At 47.9% G+C, this 17,190-nt stretch overlaps 6 protein-coding genes and 1 non-coding gene across 7 annotated transcripts; 3 read left to right on the top strand and 4 right to left on the bottom strand.

Annotated features, from left to right (window-relative positions):
• Nucleotides 1–519: 519 nt before the first annotated feature.
• On the bottom strand, nucleotides 520–1,893 carry FCR1 (Fcr1p; the record flags this gene model as incomplete). The annotated part of the gene is made up of 1 exon (XM_018854018.1): nucleotides 520–1,893. The coding sequence occupies one exon, from the start codon at nucleotides 1,891–1,893 to the stop codon at nucleotides 520–522; it is 1,374 nt and encodes a 457-aa protein (XP_018711477.1).
• A 4,379-nt stretch (nucleotides 1,894–6,272) lies between these two features.
• On the top strand, nucleotides 6,273–6,346 carry METBIDRAFT_t122. The gene has a single exon. It is a non-coding gene; the product is annotated as a tRNA-Val (tRNA).
• A 572-nt stretch (nucleotides 6,347–6,918) lies between these two features.
• METBIDRAFT_42271 (uncharacterized protein) lies at nucleotides 6,919–7,431 on the top strand (the record flags this gene model as incomplete). The annotated part of the gene is made up of 1 exon (XM_018857522.1): nucleotides 6,919–7,431. The coding sequence occupies one exon, from the start codon at nucleotides 6,919–6,921 to the stop codon at nucleotides 7,429–7,431; it is 513 nt and encodes a 170-aa protein (XP_018711478.1).
• A 151-nt stretch (nucleotides 7,432–7,582) lies between these two features.
• Nucleotides 7,583–8,914, bottom strand: METBIDRAFT_42425 (uncharacterized protein; the record flags this gene model as incomplete). Its single annotated transcript, XM_018857541.1, has 1 exon — nucleotides 7,583–8,914. One exon carries the CDS (start codon nucleotides 8,912–8,914, stop codon nucleotides 7,583–7,585), a length of 1,332 nt encoding a protein of 443 aa, XP_018711479.1.
• Nucleotides 8,915–10,342: 1,428 nt separating this feature from the next.
• Nucleotides 10,343–12,454, bottom strand: CAS1 (ATP-dependent DNA helicase; the record flags this gene model as incomplete). Its single annotated transcript, XM_018857378.1, has 1 exon — nucleotides 10,343–12,454. One exon carries the CDS (start codon nucleotides 12,452–12,454, stop codon nucleotides 10,343–10,345), a length of 2,112 nt encoding a protein of 703 aa, XP_018711480.1.
• A 763-nt stretch (nucleotides 12,455–13,217) lies between these two features.
• METBIDRAFT_78076 (uncharacterized protein) lies at nucleotides 13,218–13,655 on the top strand (the record flags this gene model as incomplete). The annotated part of the gene is made up of 1 exon (XM_018858814.1): nucleotides 13,218–13,655. One exon carries the CDS (start codon nucleotides 13,218–13,220, stop codon nucleotides 13,653–13,655), a length of 438 nt encoding a protein of 145 aa, XP_018711481.1.
• A 352-nt stretch (nucleotides 13,656–14,007) lies between these two features.
• Nucleotides 14,008–14,634, bottom strand: METBIDRAFT_42269 (bifunctional thymidylate/uridylate kinase; the record flags this gene model as incomplete). Its single annotated transcript, XM_018857521.1, has 1 exon — nucleotides 14,008–14,634. One exon carries the CDS (start codon nucleotides 14,632–14,634, stop codon nucleotides 14,008–14,010), a length of 627 nt encoding a protein of 208 aa, XP_018711482.1.
• Between the last annotated feature and the right edge of the window lie 2,556 nt (nucleotides 14,635–17,190).

A 17,190-nucleotide genomic window follows, 5' to 3' on the forward strand; every position in this document is an offset into this window, starting at 1 on the left:
TGATGATGGCATGAGTGTTGATGGTTTAGCTTTAGTTCAGTGGTTAAACTTAGCTTTAGCTTCAGTACAGTAGTTAAGTGGTGGTACTATTGGGGCACTGATGATGGCATGAGTTTTGATGCTTTAGTTCAGTAGTTAAACTTAGCTTTAGCTTTAGCTCAGTAGTTAAACTTAGCTTTAGCTTTGGTTCAGTAGTTAAGTGGTGGTACTATTGGGGCACTGATGATGGCATGACTTTTGATCATCTAGTTATAATGCAATAGTTGTAATAATAGTATGATGGCGGCATAGTCCGGCAGTGATGGCACGAGACTCAAGTCAGACAATCATTCTAGCATCGCAATATCCACTGCAACAGCTTCAACGGTTCCGGCTATAGTCAAGGTGACAGCCCCAGCACGTATTCCTTCAAGAGTTCTGGAGGTGCCAAAAGCACGCCGCAAACAACAAATCCATAAAATTAAACCTTGGAATATAAAGTACACACGAAGAAAAATGCCGCCACGCCCGCTTCTGCGGTCACGTGTACGGGCTCATGAAGGGGTTCGTCATGCCGAGGTCGTCCAGGGCGAGGAATGAAGGGAGCCCGTCCGCGATGACTTTGGACGGAGGCTCGTCGAATAAGTGGTCGTTTTCAAACCCGAACAGCCCCAGGTCCGGCAGCGCCGTTTGGAGGTACGGATACACCAGGGCCGGGAAGGCAGGGCCCGGTTCCTGGCGGCTGGCTGCGCTCGGCAGAATATTGGCAGAACCAATCTGCGGCGAGTGTGACACCGACTGGGGCTTGTGCACGTGGCCACTGTTTTTCTTTTTTATCGACGCCGCAGACACGTGCGCCTTGCCCGAGTGCAGCCGCCGGAGGCTGTGGCGGGCCAGGTCGTTGAAGTTCTGGCTTTCGAGCTTTATTGAGAGAGACGACACCGACAGAGGCGACGTGCACACGGTCCCCCCATTGTTGAGGAAGAGCAGGCTCGACCGCAGGGCGTACTGGGAGAAATGGTCGATTGAATCGAGAGAGGCGAGTTCCGAGGCCAGCGTCTCGGGCGGAGGCGAGTTCAAAGGAGCTCCGCCGTTTGGAACTGCCTCGTGGTGCAGGCCTCTCCCGGAGATAAGGCTGGCGCTGCTGGCCGGAAGTCCGGAAAACGGCTCGTTGGCACTTGACAAGAGCAGGTGCGACGAGCTGGACCTGCTCGGCGGCAGGCTGCCGTGTCTGTGGAAAAGAGACCTAGAGTCCAAGGCAGATGAGCCTCCAGGCAAACGCATTAAATGAGCAGCCGGTGTCCCGGAATTGAGGGCCGACACCAAGTCGTACTGCTGGCCCAAATTGTCTACGCCATCACTGGTGGGGTCCAGAAACAAAACCTCGTTTCTGGGCGAGTTTCCTGGGAACTCGTCTTTTATGGCTGGCCCCGGTGCTAATTTTGCAGACGGCGTGTTCGCAGCTGCGTCTGCGCGGTGCATTGTCTCAGGCAGCTGGCCGGGCATAAAATCCGGGTCCGATATTAGGAAGTTGACCACCTCGTTTATGGGGATGGCGCTGGGCAGCGGCGAGTCGTCCGAGCACAGCGGCGCCGATTGCGAGTGTTCTAGCCGGGCCTGCTCCATTATTTGCTGGAGAAATGGGAGGTGCGGTTCGGCCATGGTGATCACTTTCTGCAAGGACCGCGTGAGAAAGTCGATTCTGGCTTCGAGCAATTCGATGTATCCCGCGGGATGGGCCTTCTCCTTCGGTTTTCGTTTCTCGCTGAACGCACAGAGCTGGTTGTCGGCGACGCAGCGCGTGCAAGGCTTTTTGCCGTCACATTTGGTTTTCTTGATGCGGCACAGGTCGCAAGCCTTGCCGACTCTTTTTTTGCGGTGATGGTGCTGTTCGTCGGGGGAGGATACAGACATCTGGTCATGTATTAGTAGGGTGTTTGATGGCGGGCCCGGATGGGGAGGACTAAAAAAAAAATGCTTAACGATAAGTTTGAAAAATGTGTTTGCTCCGGATGGAGGTCACTATATCCGGGATCTGGGATGTCCGACTTATTAGTAATGCATCCACGGAAGCCGCACGGAAGCCGCGAGGGATTTTATTTGCGTGATTTCGGGCCTGGTGTTCACAAGCAACGTCTGCCTCGCGAATTGATGCCGTTTTTCTGAAATGAGTCCGGACCTTGGGCCAAAGTCAAGACAGTGTTTTTTTCTGGGATTCGTTTCAAGCGTTGAGCTGGGTGTGGCAGACAATTTCGAACACACCTTGAGCGTTCTCGAGAATTTTCCGCAGTGACGTTGGTTGATGGGCTGGTGGGAAAAACTCCGTGCTTTAGATATAGGCAGGGTCTGAAAAAGTACACGCCGTGGTGTTATTCTTTGTTGCAGTTCTGCCGCATACTATATACTTCGGTGGATAACAGCAAGCACGAGCGCTTGACCCTTCTGCCCTTTCATTGGAGCAGCAAATACGGAAGTCGGCTCGGAAACAATGCGAGATGCCTGAATCTGCAGGCCGATGGTGCATAGCTTAAAAGTGAGGATATAGCGACAGCAAACGCCGGACCTGCGAATGGGGAGAATATATGTGTTCGTTTCCATGAATGCCCTGCAATTACTCCTCCGTTTTCCTACATGGAAAATACAACGGTTTGTGGAGGGCAGGGGCACCAGGACTGGTGAGATTCTGTTGGCATTTAAGCAGAGACATATACGAGAATATGCAGGCTTCGGCCGAGCCAGGTAGAACACCGCTCCGCGTTTGGGGCTCTGGGTACATCTCGTAAGCTTGCTGCCAAGTACTTCATACCATACTGTAGCCATCTGTGTAAAAAGCCTGTGTGGCTTTGGCCACCTCTACCTTTACTTTTTGACCTGAAACTTGGCCGGTTTAATAATAGTCTAAAGTCTTTTGGGTCTAAATGAGGAATTTTCGGTTTTCGCATTGATTCCTGGCCTTGTTAAGAAAAGTTAAATTGCCCGACGTAAATCGAACGTTGCACATTTGCTTGATACAAGGTATTACCTGAGCTTTTCTCCAGCCAAGAAAAGTCACGCCATTAACTTAATAAAAACTACTATGTATAATTTCGGTAACGTTCCACTGTTCAAGTTCATTAGCCATGCAACGTTCAAGCACAATGCGGCCAACTGCGTGGGCGCGCCATGGCTCCATAGTACATGCAGCAGAATGAAGAGCAAGAAAAGCCAGTGAGAGAAGTTTAAAGGTATGGTTTCGAAAAGGTGGCTAGCACCGAGGAAACAAAAGATCATGTTACACTGGAGTTGTGCCGCAGAGCAGGTAAGGACAGGAGTGGAGCTCATGCGGCGTGGGGAATTGTGGGGTTCAGACCGTTAACTCGTGACTGCTGTGAACAGTGGGCCCAGACACATGCAGGACGATACGCATGCAACACTGGCTTTTTCATGTAAATAGCTCAGACGTATCGCTGAGTGCTCCACTGCCTGCAGAACGAGAGTTTCTAAATTAGACTTTCGAGCAAGAGTTTCTTGAAGATTCTGCCAAATTCTAGACTGTGGCAGGGACCACTAGAATATTTTTGTCCTCAGATCTTTTGATGCTTTTGCTTTGAGGTGGATCGTACGGGAAAGTTTTAAAGCCAACTAACCTAACAGGCATACAAAGAGAAGCACAAGTCATTACTTCACGTCTCCCGCAGAAATTTGCCGCACCTAAGTTTTTTTGTGGCACCAGAGAAAGTAGGATCAACTGGATATCAGCAGCGGTTCTACAGCGGAGGAACAAGGCAGCAAGCAATTCTGAAAGCTTTATAAATTTTTAAAACGCTTATCATCTGGTTAGCATAAAACTTGCGAGAATTAACTGGAAGCGGCTTGGACGCGCCGAGCCGAGCCGAGTGGCATACGTCTCAAGACGATGAACTGAGCAATTTTGAACCCCAAAAGTTTTAATATTGTACAATTTAGCCACCAGTACTAATTTCTCCGTTCAGAAACTACAATGGCTGCTGAATCCAATGCCACCATCCCCCACAAGCGAGTCTCGAATAGAATCTGTTCTCCCAGCCGCACAAATTTCAGCAATCTGCATATAACATGTACCTATCTCCGAGGCCAAGTAGAAAAACATGGTATTGTTAACGAATCACCTTTGGCAAACAATTTAACAGGCTACCCGCGTAAGCATTTTTGTAGTCTTCTTGTGCGCCGAATTTTTATATGGAAATGAAACGTGGATCGAATTGAAAAGTGGATATACGAGCCGACCCGGAGAAGCTTGAAATCGTTTTCATGAATGTTGCGTGACTTGTGTGGGGTTCTCTCGGAAATAGCGGAGAAGTCTACCTTACTTTGTAGTTTTGAATGCAGGCGTCATGAACCATACTGTGACCTATAGATTTCTTGCTGCTGTCGTAATCTTCAAACACCATATGCTACGAACTTGAGCTGTTTTTGATTTGATCTTGCAAAGCGGTTGATATTTTCCTCATCAGTAAAGTTAAAGTTCGCAGAAATTCGTATGCAAGAAAAAATAGTTATAATGTATGATGCCTTGAACCCAAAAAAAAATGCTCGCATCATTTAAGGTCGGGACCGTATACGTGATAAGAAGCTGTGTTGGGAATATCCTCAATTTGCTGATGATGACGATGATATGATTTTCTTATGATACATTTTTATTCGCGCTAGATTCAGTGTGATTCCAAAGCTGTGATGGGATCTTTATCCAGAAATATTGAAACTGTGTACCAGCGAAAAAGTCAAACCATGCGGTTGCATTTCGAAAAGTTTTCAACTGTCTGAAACGCATGAGTGACGACAGAATTACTTGAATAAAAATAATACGGATTGTTTTATTTTCCGAATATGAACACTCGTAAGGGTTTGTCTTCTTATTTTGAAAAATAAAATCAAAAGATTCAGGACTTTCTTATTGTTTGGCGAAGCTGGAATACGTGGTTATTTCATCACTAGGACAAATCCGGAAGTAAAGCCTTGATATTCCTAAAGAAAACTTTTAGCATGTTTTCTCTGACACCAAGGTCATATAAGATGCACTTCCACCGAGAATTTGGTATAATCATTTAAATTTGATGCTTAGAAGAATGACATCATGGAACAAAACAAAAGCTTAAGGCCTTTCTAAAATTTATGGTTTAATATTTTTTTGAAAGGGTGTCTCCACAACGAGACCCACTACCAAGGCTGTTACAATTAGTCGTCGCTTGAAACTTCCAATATATCTCGATGGACTCTACCTTGGGAGCTGTTTAAACGTTTTTTATATGTATTATTTATATAGTTTTGCTCCTTTTATCAGAAGAATTTACCAAAAAAAAGTGGGTACTTGGGTACAGGAGCAAAGTAAAAAATATCGATGTTCATTCAATCGGAAGAATAAAACAGCGGCACAGATCTAATGATCGCAGACCATACTCTCAAGCAGTAGCTGATTTGACTCTTGCCTTTTTTGGTTCTTATTCTGGTCATCCTATCCGTTTGAAAACATATTTAATACCCTTCAAGCAGCTTCCAAATGTGTTATTATGCTCGGCCTCTTTAATTGGTCACAAATTGTACATTTTCTTGGCGATTACATCTAATAGAAGGAAAAGAACTTGAAAATCAAAAACATTTGAACAGTTCACGTGCCCAGTGTCAAAAACCGACTTGTTCCCTCTTTTGAACCACGGCCTGAACCAATCCTCTTGGCCCGTATATGTATATTCATTTAAACTCAAGGGCTTGGCGAAGTTAAGCTCTTGCACCCAGTATTCGGGTGTCTCATATTTTGTTTTTTTTTGGTAGATTCATCCGATTAAAGGGGCAAAACTATATAACGAATATATATAAAAAACCTTTAAACAGCTCCCAGCTACGTACCAAGTGTCTTAGCTCGGCCCGTCCCCTTCCGTTAGTCACGGCCTGGACAGTCCTCATGGCACGTATCTGTTTACGTATGGGATATTACGTCATCGACTCCTAGGATAGGTCTCCTTTAGTAGTCGCTTCAACTCAGCTGGTTGTAGCGGACTTAAGGATCCCACTTCCTGCGACTCGCCACGCCTTCTGGTGTAGACCTTGAAGATCGTGGTGACGAACCAATTTAATTTTGTTAAGTTCTCCAATGAGTTGTCTGCTGGGTCCCAGCTACGTACCATGAGGGTTTAAAGTGGTGCCACATTCTTATTTGAGAATGTTGATGTGTTTGACACGATTAACGCTGGAAAACGTGAAAATATAGATGATTTGACGCATAAAAATGTTAGATTAATACGTGTTTATTTTATGCCCATCTGAAAATTTTGAAGACAGGTTCTGTGGTCTAGTTGGTTATGGCGTCTGCTTTACACGCAGAAAGTCCCCAGTTCGATCCTGGGCAGAATCATCTTCCTTTTTGATTTCTTTTTTTGCGGGGGAAAACGCGTACCGCTTTTAACGCGAGAGAGATTTTTTTCCGCACTCACTTTTTTTTTCTTTGTCGCCTCTTGTTCTTTCGTTGCAGTCATAATTTCCGCTTTGAAAAGTAGCCAGCTGCTTCTTCTCACCCATTCCAAAAATTGTGTTTTCAGTCGTTTTTTTGCCTTTTTTTCCTGAAGCTTCTGTTTTGTGTTGAATCCGCTCAATTACCCGGCGGACCTAAAGTTATAAAAAACTGATCTTGAAGCTGAACAATTAGTCTCATTTGACTTTCTCACTGGTCGACCTTCAAGCAGCTCATTTCACCGCACACGAGTTCTTACTTGGAACCAAAAAAAAACTGCCGTCCACATATATTTCGTTCGTTTAAACCTAATTCATTGGTAAAACACGGAATAAAGCAGCTTTTTTATACTTGCATCTGGCAAAAAATTCATTATTCGTCCACGCCCTTTGGTCCATTTTGCCATAGAGCCAATTAGACTCCAAGTAGTACGCATTCCCAACCCCAGGTTTTGCAAGCGTCTGAAGAATTTCACCATGAGTTTTGTTCCCAAGAGAAAAAGAGACACCGAGCCTGACCAAAAAAAGCCCAAGGCGGCATTTGGTGACAAAGAGCGAGAAATGCTAAGCCAGAATAACGAATGGCCCATGTACAACCACCCGGATGGCGGCACAGTCAAAATCACCCCGTGGGGTGCTCTAAGACAGTGGATAGATCCAGCCACGGGATATGCAAAAACGAAGTTTGAGGACGCGTCGTTCCAGGAAGTGTCGTTTGAAATGTCGCCTTCAAACACCAACAACCAGTGCTACGAATTGCCCACCACGCCTATGTCCTTGCACACGTCGGCTTCTGGCTGCTCCTCGCCAGCATACGGAGATAAACTCAATTTCAGCCCCACAAACGAGGCCGAGCTCTACGTGGTGGAAGGCTACGGCCAGCCTAGAGAAAGTGGGCAGAGACCCACGCAACAGTATGCTCAGGAGCAAGAACATTACTTGGGAATGGAGGAAAGCGAGGACTTCTCCGACGACACGGCAATGTGCTAGTGGCTGGCTCTTTACTTCGTTTGCAGGCACTGTAATTCTTATGTACCATACTTTCATTCACTCATGTTTTCATGGAAGGCTTCTTCTGCTGCGAACCGCTGCACCGATCGTTGCTTGGATAGGGGCCTGATCCAATACAAATGGCCAATGTCTAGATACTAACGAGACCCGCGGAATCGACGTAGAAATCGCGGCACCGGCGCGGCCCACTGGTCGCCGCTGGGTTCCTGTTGTAGGTCTTCACCAAATCAGAGAATTTGTAGTGCGAGATAAACACATTCTCGTTTTCATTGCAGTTGTCCCGCGTCAGTCTTGGCACGAAGTGCTCGTAGTTGGAGATGGTGATCTTAGCTCCCATCCATTTGTCAAACGAGTTCAACACAGGGATACATTTCGAAATGTACTGCTTCTCGATGGGCGTGTACATGTTCTCGAAGCATGTGAGCTTGGCCCCGTATATATCGACCGTCAGATTCTTGCACGACTCGGAACATGCGGAGGCAACGCTCGAGGCCCCGCTTTCACCCGATCCCATGGTATATTCACTAAAGCAACTGGCACGGTCCTCTGCCGACGAAATGGAGTCTCGGTGCACCATCTTGCACGTATCGGGATTAAACGTGAGAGCCTCGCGGGCCGAGGCCTCGAGCAACGCATTGTTCGCCACAGAGAAGTTGCGGGGCACCGACTTAAGCACCGTCAATTTCCGGTCGTCGATGGATGAGGCCAAGTCACGGCCCACACTCATGTTGCGGAACCAGTGCACCATTCCATGGAACGACCAGAAGTGGAGGAGGAGCTGCGTGTACTCGATGCGGAGGCGGAGCGTGTTTCGATAGTTGACCAAAGTCATGGCATTGGCCGAGTGCCTTTTCTCCTCCTTGTAACGAGCCAGCGTCAAGCAAGGGGCCTCGCCCACGTTTAGGTGCGCTAGCGTATAACTGTGTATGAGCTTTCCCCTATAAATGGCAGCAAACTGGTCGTATACCGCCCTGTCAGAAGTGGGCTCAAGAAGCAACTTGTTTAGGCACATACCGGGCGAAAGTGACGCGCTCAATACCCGCTGCGTTTTCTTTTTGTCCAAGCAGTTGCGGAGTTTAGAGAACATGGGCTTGGGCGCCTCCGGCGCAGAACTGTCGCCGTATGCGTCGCAATCGAAAAAGTACAGCTCGGTGTAGTCTGCTGCCGGCGGTTCTTGCGACGCATCAGCATAGTTCTGATGCTTGAACAACGAGCCCACGACGCCGACGGTCGTTTTGTCTGCTGCAAATTCGTACATGTTGAGCTGGTTGCTGTTGAGCTCCACCACCACAGGCTTTAACAGTGTGCTGCGGTCGCTCCATGGTGTGTCGAACTCCATTTTCAAAAGCGCAATGCCATAGAACTGGAGAGACGGCGTGTACGCCGGAATGTCGTCTTTGTAAGGAGGTAGGCCTTCTATGGGAGGGTTTCCTGGGACAAAGGGGGTTTCCACCCGCTGCATTTTTATCGATGCCGAGAAGCTGTGTGATGAGTAGCACCTCCAAGTATGGGGCCTAGCTAGGACGTGAATAAATTGAGTAGCGCCTTCAAGTATTGGATCTGGAAAGGGGCTCGATTAGGACGAGTCAGATAGGCGATCCAGGACGCAAAAATTAAAAACAGTTAAAGAAAAAAAGAGAGCTGAGCAAAAGGGCAATAGCAAGTGGAAGCAGCTCGCCGGCTCGTATTTCGCTTTATATGCGAAATTGATGCAAAGTGACGCACCGCGATCACCGCTACGTTTGACGTAAGCGCAACTTCGCCGGGGTACTTGGAGATACGCGCGGAAGTAAGCGATAGCCCGTGACCACCGGAATGAAATGCGGGAAAATAGCCGTGAGCAAAATCGGCGGCCTGAGAAAACACTCTCTGGTCTACTTCTTTATCTCTTGTTGTATTTTTCATTGCACAAGAGGCCAATACTGGAGACGCAGTTTACCTGATCTCAGGGATCAGGAGTTGGTGAGCATTTGCCTTAATTGCTTGTGCCGATAAGTCCCGAGCGCTCCTCTATCGGCGTATAGTCAACGGAATCGGTTCTGCAGATACTGAGGATTCGCGGCAATTTGGTTGCTGGGTGGGGAGCTTCGAAAATGGCCCGGTTCCAGAGCCGCACGCTCTAGACCCAGATTACTAATGTCTTTGGTTCGGTTCTGATTGGCTGTATCCAGGAGTCGACAGACATTGTGGCGGCTGTTGGCGCGAATATTCTGAGTGTTTCTGGAATGAAAAGGTGTGGTGGCGGCCTTATGTTTTTTTCTGAGCCTTGACTGAGGCTTTTTTGCCCCAGACGCTTGGCGCAGTGAAATAGCTTGGCCCTGCAGCAGAGCACTTCGAATGAAGGTGCAATTTTGACTGTCACGTTTATTTTAAACGGACGGATATTTTCGTGGCACACAGCAAATTCACCGGGGTTAAGGGCATTGTTAAAAATAGGCTTTCTTTTGCGTCACATATAATAACTAATATAACAGCGTGGCTTTGTTGTGGTGGTTTTTTTTATCTTGTTGGAATGTCAAAGATCTGCTTGCATTGTCACATCACAGTTCCCTTCACGGCGAAATATGCCAGACGTTCCCCGAAAGTTTTCGATATTTTTTTCCTCGGTTAGTCCCAGTTCTTTTTTTTTTAATGTTTAAGATTACGGTTCTTTCCACCACGTAGTTCCACAGTCAATGAGTATCACAGTTCTCAGTCGAATGCCACGGCTCTTTTAGTTCGATATCACATTCTCTCAGCCTAATAAAATACACCCATAGGCAATAATAGTGCTATTCTTTCAAGCGTAATACCAAATCGTTTCGTTCCCACATTGCCCATCCGTGGATGCTCAAAACACCATGTCTAGCATATCTCAAGACGCACTTTAGCTAACTCAACACTACATTGCTTACCTGCGCTTGCTTTCTAGAAATTCGATGATGTTGGCGATCATGTCGGTTTTGCGGGAAGCCTTCTTAATCCCGTCATATCGGTTCATGAACTCGCGAAGCTGATCCACTCTCACATTTTTCCAGGTATCGTTCTTCCAGACGGTGATCACAGCAGCCTCACTCAAACTTTCGACCTTTCGTTTCTTCGAAGCAGACGTCTCAGCATCAGCCTCACGCTTGGTCGAATATTGCTTATCAATTTTTCCCAACACCTGGTTGAGAAATCGGAACGTGCTCTGAACATCTCTCTCCGCGTCTATATTCTTACGGAATTTTAGAAGCTCACGGACACTCCAATCGTTTGCTTGTAGACTCAGGTCCTCATGCTCAGTATCCAACTGCAACGCTTCCTGCTTTATTGTTTTGTAGAAATAATGCAAAGTCGGGTTCTCATAGGCGCTCGGTTCATAGCCAGCCCATGGTTGGATATGGTCCACGAGCTTTCCGTACAAGGTGACGAGCTGTGTGGGCTTAAGATCCTCGTGCTCTGGAATAAACTTTCCCCCATCATTAGTCAACATGTGGTCCGGTAGACTTCGGATTTCACTCAACCATGGGAGATTGAATAGGAGAAATCCGTCGGGCGTCTTGCTGGTTGACTCCCCGGAGATGTTTGTGGGATAAAGGGCGTATAAGTTTGGGTTGGATGTCCTTTTCGTGCAGCCAAAAAGAATGGCATACTTCTTGAGCCGTACACAAGATTGGTACAATGTCTTGAAGGTGTCGAACGAATTTGAGTAGCCGCCCTGGGTCAGCGACCCGCTCAAACCATCATTCAAGTCCGCTGCCACAAACAGCGGAGGTTTCATGTTGAAATAGGGCTGAAACTTCCGCAATTTTCTGAAGCACAAGAGTTTCAAGTACGGGGCGTTGGAAAACTCGACTTGCTCCCCGGTAGTCTCGTCGTCACAGTCCCCAACACTGGCCTCGCCATCAATCTCTTGCTTGTAATCCTTTGGAATGTGATCAAAAGAATACCTGCCCATGAAATCAAGTACCTCCGGTTTTAAAAGCAAGATCTTCTCCTGAGGTTCGGACTCGTCATTGGAAAACTTCACCGGAACGCCCTTATATATGGCCATGTTGCTCTCAAGGTTGTGGGGGTCGAGTTCCTTTGTTGTACCGCTTTTGAGGCGCTTGGTGTCGGTGTGAGCCATTCTTATCTCGCCACTTTCGGTGCTTACCTTTTTGAACAGCCTGATTTGCTCGTGATTATACAAGGTGTATCCCTTGACAGAGCAGCCGAGCCGCCCACCGATTTCGGGCCCGTCACTGAGAACCAAATCACAGGAAAACTGGACGCGCTTCACTTCCTTGAGCCGGAAAATGGAATCTCGGATTTGCGAGGACACAGTTGTTTTCAGCCATCGCATGGGATCTTTCTTTGCACCAAACTCGGCATCCGGATCTAGCGACTCGGCAGGTCTCAAATAATTTGTATTGAGAAAAATGTTTTGGTATAAGGACGCGTCGAAAGGCTTTGGCCGGTGCTGTTCGTTGTCAGTAAAGGTGTCCAAGAATAGCGGAGTCACGTGGATCTGGTTATCCTCGAAATCGCTGATCATTGTGCGCAAGCTGTCTTTCAACTTCTCGTTGATGTATGGCCTATCGTTGTTGGTGAACCAAAACAACTTTTTGCGGTTGTATTGGGGCTTTCGTTGAAACTCCCGGAGCACGGTCTTGAGCACCGTATGTAGATTATCACCGGGCTTGTCGACAGGCCGGAAACGCTGCTTGAGCGGGTGACCGCCATGGGCGTCATCCTTCATCGTATTAATGAGCAATTTCATATTGGAACTGTTGAGATCGTTTAGCGAAAAGATCTTGTTGAGGCCCGAGTTCTTGGCATACTTCGAGCCTGTGGTGCTACAATTGTAGAGATAGATCCCCACGCCATTGTTCGGGAAGGTGATGACCATTTCCGAGAGCAAGTCATTGATACAAGACAAGATTTCGCCGATCTGGGTCTGGTTTTTGAGCCGGCGGATTGGCGTGTAGATGGCGTCGGAGAGCTCTAATAGGAAAACTATACCTTCTCTGATCTCATATTGTTTGAAAGGCTCTTCCATCGATTCCATTTTTGAGGAGTTGGATTAAACACCAGAACACACTTTTCTAATTTTTCTGAACTAGAAATACAAGGTGGGGTTCAGTCTAACTGCCTCTACTTTTGTCTGTTTCTTGGGATGTAGATTACTGAGGCGGACCGAACTCCAAAGTCTGGGGCAGGCCCGGTCGCGCACAATTTAGGGCCAGCTGGCTCCGCCCTTAGGGCCTGGTTATAGATGGGGGAGAAGGCCACAGACGGTGAGTGTTTGGTTAATTTTTTTTTTCGGTTTTTTTGACATCGTCAATAGCAGTTGATCATTGGTGAAGTATCTTAAGGGGCTAGAGAAATATGGAGATGCCAGTTTTGTGAGGTGCCAATTATTAGCTCGACGCATAGCATTGGTACGGCACTGAGAGCTCGGCCCTAAATGTCGCTACTGAAATCGTGCAAGACTAATCGAGGGAAATCATAAGAACAACCTTGCGTTTTAAACTTACAGATCTGGGGATATAATCAGCTGGTTCATTTTGCACCAAGACGTCAATCGTATAAGCTTGGAGCAAGATACATTGAAGAACAATCGTTGTAATCTGCCAAGCACCCCATTTAAGCACCCCATTCTAGCATCCCATTTAAGCACACCATAAGACCAACATCCAATCACACCAACAAAACAACATCTAAGCACACCACAAAAACAACATCCAAACACAACCTAATAAAAAAAACTTTTCTGGTCATTTGCCCAACGCATCTGACTCTTCACACATTCCATTGCCACCATGATTCACTACGTTCTAATACTCAACCGTCAAGGCAAAACCCGGCTCGCCAAATGGTACAACAACATACACACAGAAGCACACAAACAGGAGACAGTCAACGAGGTGCACCGGCTTGTGTCAACACGGGACCTGAAGCACCAGAGCAATTTCGTCGAATTACGCGAGAACAAGTTGGTCTATAGACGGTATGCGGGGCTCTACTTCATAGTGCTGATCGACTTCATCGACAACGAGCTCAGTTATTTGGAGTACATCCACTTTTTTGTCGAGATCTTGGACACGTACTTCGACAATGTGTGTGAGCTCGATTTGGTGTTCAACTTCTACAAGTTGTATACCGTGATCGACGAGGTGTTTCTAGGGGGCGAGCTCTTGGAGACCCTGAAAACAAGAGTCTTGCAGCGGCTCGAGCACATCGACGAGATCTCGGCCTAGAATGCTTTCAAAAATTAAGCTAGCTTTGTAGGGGTTCCAGTGAATCAAGGCGATGGGTTCGGGAATCAGGAAGGACAAGGGCTTCCAGAGCTTGAACAGGACTCTCCATCACGAGAAGAATGGATTTAATGGCTTTGTCTGCCACAAAAAGAATATGATTGACAGTGCAACCAAAATATCGTTCAAGGACTGTGTCTACCACGAAAGAATAGATACTATGACAGTGTCTGCCATGAATGAATATATACAAAGACTGTGTCTGCCACGACAGAATAGATACTATGGCAGAGTCTGCCACAATAAACACCATGGCTGTCTAATATTCCAGCAATGGACCGCAGACAGCACATACTCAACTGAGCCTCGCCAATGCCTGACTGGAGGGCACATCAAGGTTCCTCTGTACGATTAGCTGCCACAACTTGTGCGTGACTTGCTCGATCAGAAGATGCCCCACATCCACAATTTCAACAGTGGGGTCTTCCTCGGGCCGCAAGATGTCCATGAAACATTCCCTGACCTTCTGCTGGAACGCCGTTTTCTCATACCGCTCCTGACCCCAGTTCTTTCGCAGCGCCAACTCGTCCATCAGAATGGTCAAGAACATAGTCAAGTCCGGCTTGGGCAACCCGCGGTCTGGACTAGATAGCCATTCACGGCCCCTCAGATTTTCCTTGGCAAGCGAATACGCTATGCCCGAGTACACGTACCTGTCCATGACCACGGTGGTGCCCTGTTGTAGTTTTTCTTCCAAAGACGAGGCCAATTCCCACCTGTTCGCACTAAAAAGGAGATGGGCGGTCTCGTCCGAGAGATGGAAGTCCAGATTCGTCAAATATTCGTTGATGAGTTTTCCAACCGGCGTGGACCGGTCTGGAAATTTCACCAAGGAGGCCTGGAGCCGCAGCGAGAGGAGTTCTGCTTGCGTGGATTTGCCCGACCTGTCCAAGCCTTCTAGAAGAATCAAGTTGCCACGCATTTTACGAGAAAAGACGGCAGATGGGGATCGCTTGGTAGGTTCTGAGAATGAGCTTATCAGGCGACCGCGTCTGGTTTCGCGCGAGACACCTGGTTGAATGGGGCAATGTTGTAGTAGATTGAATTGAAACTTTCTCCAGAAAAAGCCTGATGGCGACCAACGAAAATGACAGCTGCTCGACGGCGGGGATTTGGATCCGGTGCCCATGTAGGAATTGTCCCAGATCTGCATTTATTTTGAGCCAGTGTTCTGAATCTCTGTCTAGGCCAGCACTGGTCATGGGACAAGGAACTTCAGGTACGAGACAGACAAAGAGGACGAAACACAACAATTGCTTCCAGCTACATATACTCTACGCATGTTTACGAAAATATGCTAGGGATTATGACCGAGTGAGTCAGAGGTTGCCTCATCACCCGGAGATACACCCGAACTTGACTTAATCTGCAGGCCAGCATGCTAGGTTCCGATCAGTCAGCACGAAGGAAGACCGGCAAAACCAGCCAGCAGCATCTAACCAAGAAAATCAAAACTGTTTTTCGGTGACGCGACTGGGAAGGCCCATGGAGAAGAAAAGAGTAGTGGTTGTGAAGAGAATCTGTTTTTTGTGAGGCGACCGCGCTGGACGTAAATTGAGCATGGCACGCCCGGATGGCCGGGAGGAACGCGGGACTCGGAGGGTAGGAAGGCGAGACAAGGAAAATATGAAGAGCGGCCGAATATGGAGAAAGGGAAGAGTGGAGTGCGAGAGAAAATATAAAGAGGGAGCAAGTGTGAAGTGGAAGGGAAAGTATAAAGAAAAAAGGAACTTAAAAAAGGGATACCGAGTGAAAGCGTAAAAGTCAGAGTAGTGTTGAAATTGCTCGAGCAATGGGCAGCTCCACCCACGATGGTTTGGAGTCAGTCACGTGACACACGCTTGCGTCCGGGCTTGGAGGAAAAAAGTGAATGTGGATGCCACGCGGCGGAGTGAAGGAGAACCCCGTTTATTTTCCGAGGCCACCAAGGCTGTCACGTGGTTTAGGCTTTTGGTGGCTTTTTGTGCGCGGGCTTTGCGTGGGCTCGATTCGGCCCCACGAACTTGAAGATGAGCGCAATGCAAATGAAAAACTGTAATCAGACAAAAAAAGAACCATAAAAAACCTTCAAAATGGGCAGCTGCAATAGGTGATGGTTCCAGAAACAGCCAAAAATAGAAATACCTTAGTGCAGACTCAAGCCAGCCAAACACTGGAAAAACGTCGCTGATGTATTAAATACCCGGTATCACCGGATGCAATTCGGCTTGGTGCGGATCTCAGCCGACAGCACATTCAGCAACGCAGGAGCAAAATGAGCAAAAGCCAGAAACTTCAGGATGAAGGAAAGACCATTCTGAACAGTGATTAAAGTGCAAGTCTGTTGGGTACCTGCTTTTTGTGAAGACCCCCTTTTCGCGAGTTTCATGGGAAATCTCTGTGCTACCTGATCATACATCAGCTTGGAATATGTTGAGCATTAGGCGGGCCATCTGCCGCGCCCCGATGAGACGCATTTTCATTGCGTTTCATTGCGTTCCCTGAAACGATTGGAAGACCAAGAAGCGTTAATGGGGACACAAAAAAAAGCCGCGAGACTCTGTGGAAATCCACTTTTGGCAGGGTGGTGTTGGCAGAGCCTGATGGTAACCGGCAGCCGCAAACAAAGGCAGCCAGTCCTAAAAACACGATGCCCAAACCGAAAGTCCGAAGGCTAAATTAGTGAGCCTGTACGGAAACAGGGCTGCGCGCACGCCCGTCGGCTAGAGCAGAGGCCCAAGGCGGGCGTCTGCAGGACGCTATATTTTACCGCGCGCCGGGCCACAGCAAGCGGGCCAGAAGGACGGCCACATGCTGAAACAAGAATGGGTCGAGTACAGGAAAGGAAGGAAAATCAGACATGTGGCGAAAATCAGAGAGACTGCTGACAAGGAGCGGGGATTCATAAAGGGCGCTTGAGGAAGCGAATAACCGACCGCAGCAAGGAGAGAATCCGCGTCTGAACGAGAATTAACGATGGGGCGGGAATCTGCGATCGAGAATCTGAACAGCTGAACAGTTCATGCAAGTGCAGTGGACTTGGAGTGCCGCGCACTGCCGATTAAAAGGCCACCACTAATAAATAGGGCCCTACTGATTAAGAGAGCATCAGCAAATCAAAGCGCGCCACTGATCAAAAACTCCGGCGACGGCCCCAGCCCCCCGCCCCAGTCCTGGCTCTTTACACATGCCGCCATGACACATCCAAAGTGACAGCATTGGTAATTCCAAAGCTAATTGCCCCCAGAATAAAGTAAAGATCACGGGGCGTGGCGGCACGGCCAAATGAGTGACTGCCCACAGCTCTGCAAGGCTTAGGGCCTGCCATCGCGGGTCCTGCCTACCTAGGGCCGTTTCATCACGGGTCCTGCGTACCTTGCTCCTGAAGCCACCCCGAAATCGCGCCCCACGCCCAAAACAGAGCTTCAGAAAATAAAGAATAGGCCCTGGCCCGGCTCCACTGGCACACTGTGCGCCAGCAGATCGCCTATACCCGCAT

This window comes from Metschnikowia bicuspidata (genome assembly GCF_001664035.1).
Source record: "Metschnikowia bicuspidata var. bicuspidata NRRL YB-4993 chromosome Unknown METBIscaffold_3, whole genome shotgun sequence".
Classification (NCBI taxonomy): Eukaryota; Fungi; Ascomycota; class Pichiomycetes; order Serinales; family Metschnikowiaceae; genus Metschnikowia; species Metschnikowia bicuspidata.